Source organism: Sphaeroforma arctica (genome assembly GCF_001186125.1).
Source record: "Sphaeroforma arctica JP610 unplaced genomic scaffold supercont1.497, whole genome shotgun sequence".
NCBI lineage: Eukaryota > Ichthyosporea > Ichthyophonida > Sphaeroforma > Sphaeroforma arctica.
The window spans coordinates 33,194-38,793 of NW_014040061.1; the positions used below are offsets into that span (position 1 = coordinate 33,194).

General features: G+C 46.3%; 2 protein-coding genes across 3 annotated transcripts in view; one reads left to right on the forward strand and one right to left on the reverse strand.

Moving 5' to 3' along the window:
- Nucleotides 1–792, forward strand: part of SARC_06762 (hypothetical protein) — a gene marked incomplete at its 3' end in the record, with an annotated part of 8,250 nt that extends 7,458 nt beyond the window's left edge. The window contains exons 14-15 of the mRNA XM_014299319.1: nt 247–409; nt 659–792. Coding sequence (XP_014154794.1) covers nt 247–409; nt 659–792 — 297 coding nt within the window. The remainder of the gene's footprint in view (nt 1–246; nt 410–658) is intronic.
- A 448-nt stretch (nt 793–1,240) lies between these two features.
- SARC_06763 lies at nt 1,241–4,887 on the reverse strand (the record flags this gene model as incomplete). Of its 2 annotated transcripts, none has more annotated exons than XM_014299320.1 (6): nt 1,241–1,604; nt 1,997–2,160; nt 3,037–3,214; nt 3,629–3,781; nt 4,272–4,411; nt 4,827–4,887. In XM_014299320.1, 6 exons carry the CDS (start codon nt 4,885–4,887, stop codon nt 1,491–1,493), a joined length of 810 nt encoding a protein of 269 aa, XP_014154795.1. In that variant the 3' UTR covers nt 1,241–1,490. The 2 variants fall into 2 exon arrangements, with proteins under 2 accessions (XP_014154795.1, XP_014154796.1); XM_014299321.1 differs by having other exon boundaries at nt 3,037–3,210; nt 3,625–3,781.
- Nucleotides 4,888–5,600: the final 713 nt, after the last annotated feature.

Consider the following 5,600-nt stretch of genomic DNA (forward strand, 5'->3'; position numbering starts at 1 on the left):
AAATATTATATTATATTATATATATGTGAATGTGTGTGTGTGTAGCTTATTGGAAGGTACGAAATTTGATCGCTGGTTTGTTGCTCAGTATTTGGACAGATTGTGAAAGTTTGTTCTGCACAGCTACTTACCAGTCACATCACATATCTCCAATACGATTTGCTCTCCATTTATATACCCAAGCCATCAGATTATCTCAAGATTCTTATCCCTTCGTCAATCTAACTACATATTTGCATTCCACAGGTGCTCATACCGGAGGTGATGGTATCGTGCACGCTACGAGGGGTGTCTGCTGCGCGGAGAGTGCCTTCGACAGCCCTGTTTCTGATAGTCGTTGCCATGTCTGATGTGATGTCGATCAACTTCTTCTTCCTGGTCAAGGACGAGGGCAGTTGGCTGGAAATAGGTAGAGTGTGTCGATGGCCCGTTGTGTCCTGTGCCTGTGTATTGTTGCACGGCGTGCGCAGCATACGCGCCGTGGGCCTTCGCGGTTAAATTTCAATTCATTGTTTTTAAGTTGTGTCGTTCCTACTAACTACTTAGTCGCTGTCGGTGGTAAACGGCACACTTGAGTTTCTCACATACAGAACAGGGAGAGCTCTCAATCAAGAAACACTACTGACTGTAGACTAATTTCAATGCTTTCTCTCCGCAGGCACCAGTATCAGTCACTTTGTAATCAACAGCGCAGTGATCATCTTCCTTCCGCTGTTCAATCTGATTGGATATATCTACACAAGCGATCCCAAGGAGTCCCATTGCTTACACAAAAAGACGGCGCTCGACTAATTGATTTCCACAACGGCGCTAGCGTATATATATATATATATATATACATATACATATATGTATGTATTTAAGTATGTATGTATGTATGTATGTATATATATGTATAATATATATATGTATACATACATATATATATATATATATATATAAGCCTTCATTTGATCCAATGTTATAGCAACGGACAGAGGTCTGACCCTCTACTCAACACTCTCCTCACAAAGCGTGCAGAGTACATCGCAACAGTTGGAATCGAATCTCAGATATAGCATTCCACTGTGCAGCGATTCACCACAGACCCAAGGGCAACTGCATACGACAGGTGCGCTGACATACGCGCAGATGCGCACGTGGGGCGTATGAAAGATACGGTTCACGAAACGGGGCGTATAACGTACCGAACACTGCCCACACAAAACTGCGATGTACACAGTTGTGCCGGGGGGGGGGGGGCAAGTACACACAACCTGACAACAGGAAAGGAGGCTGATCTCGGCGTAGAATTGAGTGGTCTCTGGTAGAACAGATGCGATCCACGATTACGGATTTATTCTGATTCGGTATAAAAGTATCTAATCTCAGCTCTGTTTGCAGCCGAGTTGATATCTATTACTAATTTTTGCCTGCACGCCTGGTGCGGGGCTAGTACGGTGAGGGAGTATATATATGTATAAATGAATCCCTCATATATTTATAGTCTATTACAGCTTAGACAGTGAGGCTAAAACGGCGCTCCGGAACCAGTCCTGGTACATCAGGAACGAGGACACGTGACCACCGTCCACAATGTGTATCTGAGACCCGTCAAAATGCGACTGTGAAGAAGAATTGCGAAACAAGGATATATGTTATTAGGCTTCGAGTTCACAAGTTAGAGTCAGCGATCTTGTGGAATTCATACGACAATGATCTTGTCGTTACGATAAGATCAGTACTATAACACAGTGCGTACAATGGCCATAGAGCGGCGCAGCCCCAGCCGATTCGCCAATGGTGTCGGCACATCTATCGAGTGCAACCATCCCATATTAACACCCGCGTGAAAGGTGTGAATGCTAGCAGTGTACTACCTAAACACACTGCGCCACAAAGCACTATGCCGGTGCGTATCTCCAGTGAATAAAGAAGTATCGCAGAATCAAATTCAACATACAACACACACGCAAACACACGCACACCCATCATCACATACAACAGTTAAGCTTACCTGTAATCGGCTCGCTGAATCGAGCGAAACATAGCGATCGTATCGTCCCACAACAAAGACGGCCGCGTCGGGCCTCAGCGGTTTTGGAAACTTGGTGACGTCGGTTATGCTGAAGGCTCGCTCCAGGCGCAACCTGGTGGCCTCAAGTTCATTCTCGTAGGGCACTGTGGTCAAAAGCACAATAATGAATCCATATAAGCAAGCGGTGTCTTGAATGTGTACCCGAATGAAGAATTGGGACTTGTTTGTACAAGTGTTAATGTGGTCAAAAGCACAAATAATGAGTCCATATAAGCAGTGTCTTGGATGTGTACCCGGTTGAAGAACCTCGTTTATCAAATGGGGCCAAATTGTGTTGCGGCAATTGATGCTCATTCCGGCTTATGAGATACAGCACAAATCTAGATATAGAATCCAATAGTACACCTGTACGTGAAAGTGCATGATTCATAGAGCTTGGCCCACGCAACTATGTAACCTCCCGGCTATCAGATAAAGTTTATGTACCCACTGAACGCACACAACGCACACGGGTGTTATGAGCCCTTTCGGTCTGCAATAGGGCTGTCCAGTCGCTAAACATTTGGACAGTTTAATAACCCATCGCATACCAGGTCATGGCCCGTGTGATACCCACCACTAACGTCGGATAAACGCCTGTGGTTGAGCGCAAAACCTCACGGGTCTCACGGATTGTTGTCGTTTTGCACGACAGGTGAGTGTCTTGGTCATGCCAAACACAGTCCACTGACAGCGTGATTCGTTCGTGATGCCCCATGCGGCACATAACCCAACGGTGCCATCGACCACGCCAACTCGATCAATTGGGGAGCTCAAGGGCGTGATGCATATCTCATGCGCGCGCCTTGCCACGTACGAAATAAATACACTCTGGCGCACTCCCCAGTCCATCCAACACATGAACAGTAGTCTTGTGTCTTACCACGTACTCTATATTAGCGCATAAGACAGACAACTCTCGCACTGTCATCCACCAAACACATCACATCACACTTTCATCCAACAAACACATGGCGTACCATTCACATCGTCTAAACGGCCATGCTCGGATTGGAAGCTCACGGGTCTGATGAAGTCCCTCGGTGTGCGGTACAGTCGCGTGCCCTGCCACAGCGGTCCGTTGCAGAAGGGCTCTGACGCACTGTGTGGTGCCAGATGAGGCGAGCACGCCACCGGCTCAGGTGATAAGCAGGCTACCTGTGCGTGCAAGCCATTGGAGGGGGGGGTTGTATGGAAGGTGTGGGTGTGTGTGGGGTGAGATGGTATGTCACATGACGGGCCCTCGTTGCGACCTCCTTCCACAGATTGATTCTGGATAATATATATCGGTCATGGCTTAGCAAAGGACGTGACGTGTAATTGATTGTACGTACGGGCGTCTCACTATGCACACTAGGTGAACGGTTGGTACTGCCCACACCCAACGGCGATACGAGCATGAGGCGGCGTGATACCGCATTCACCTCTCACGACTGCAGCACGACGCAAGCGCACCATTGTTACACTTACACAAGAAAGGCGTGACATTTAAAACGGCAGTGAGGTGGTTCTCTTGCACGCTATGGAGTATGCATGCATGCATCGAATGGTGACACTAGCACGGATACCTACCATTGCAGCATGCACTCCTCCCATGGAGAAGCCACTGACACACGACCGGTGGTAGCCGTTGTGCTTCGCCCACCTCAAGAGATGGAGACTCTCGGCAATGGTGGTGAACCCCAGCACAAGCAGATCACACACGTGCAGCAGCTTGGAGCGTACCTGGGGAGTGGGTGATACGAGGTTATAGAAGTTATACAGCAAGTAGCTTGGAGCGTACCTGTGGAGTGAGAGATACGAGAATATAGTACATGTACAGTAAGTCCGGTAAGCTGTTGGCGGGCCTCGCGACTGGATGGCTACCACCGCTCTATAACTAGATGGAGTGTGATGGATAGTGTGTAGAGAAATATGAGTGCGAGTCGACTCTACGCAGGTAGTGGATGGGTACGGATGTGCTATCTAGCCATACAGCATTTGAGACCGACCACAAATACACATGGATAAGCACATGAAATGAATCATGAATATAAATTATCATTCACAGAAAACCCCCAACAAAAGAAATTGTACTGACATTGACCTGCGGGAAAGGTACATGCACAGACGCACAACGACAAACAATTATTGTAGAAAAGGCAAGGAAGCTTGAATACAGACAAACAAACAACCACGGTTCAAGCACGCAGACGCAGTAGATCGGGTACCATACCTGTCGTATCGGCTTGCGCCTGCCGTAGTAAGGGGATTCGAGTATCACAGACGCGACCCCGTCGGCAACCAGCGGCAAGGCAATGAGATGGCGCCTCATAAAGCCGTGGTCACCCGTGCCAGCCAAGTGTATGGTTAGATCTACCGCATAACGCGTGGCAACGATTATGTGAGAGGATGAGTTCAGTGACGTGCTTTCATTGAATATACAATAGTACATCAATATGAGAGGATGAGTTCAGTGACGTGCTTTCATTGAAAATACAATAATATATCAATATGCGAGGATGAGTTCAGTGACGTGCTTTCATTGAATATACATTAGTACATCAATATGCGAGGATGAGTTCAGTGACGTGCTTTCATTGAATATACAATAGTACATCAATATGCGAGGAAGAGTTCAGTGACGTGCTTTCATTAAATATACAATAGTACACCAATAGGCCGTCCCACTACTAGTCAGTGTGGTGGTGCACATCAGTGAGGGCAGAGTGTCAGTGTATGTCTCGATCTCGTCTCAAAGTCTCCGCATGCCAGAGCTCAACATACGGACGACTCGTTATAGTAGGGTGAGATGTAGGGTAGTACTGTGCTGGAGCAGGTTCGAATAGCATCCTTGACATCTGTCCTATATTTATAAATGGTCTCGCTATGACACATGCTTCCCCTTCAAGGGGCAGAATGGTTGCAACCATTCACTCGCATCAAAGGAATACAAAGGTGCGAGGGGTAGGTCGCAATATCTCTACAGAAAACTTATAGATCACACTCTTTCACTGCCAGGAACCTAAACACAAACCTATCGGATGCTATACCATAACCAACTCAGGAGGTAAACGTTAACTAGACGTACTTACACACCTGGATTCGCGCAATGCCGTGGACGAATGAGACGCACATGTGCTGTCCGTGATTCGATGGGCAGCCACTCGCGCACTCTACCAAACACCGGTGTATCAAAAACGCCATGGAATACATCATACACAGTGTCTTGGTAGGATCCAGAGAACTCGAGCTTCCAATCGATCTAACAAGGTGGAGTATAGGCGATTGAATGGATGAGTGTCTGTCGATTGTCGTAACATAACAATTCCATAGATACAGAATATATCATAAGCACAACTGTGAACGATGCCAGAGTGAAGTATGCATTGTACAACATAACGAACAATAACTGAAACCCATACTCGACTACGATCAGGCGGTATTATATATATATATATATATATGTGTGTGTGTGTGTGTGTGTGTGTGTATATATATATATATATATATATTATTGTGTGTGTGTATATATATAATAATATATAGTGTACTATATATATAT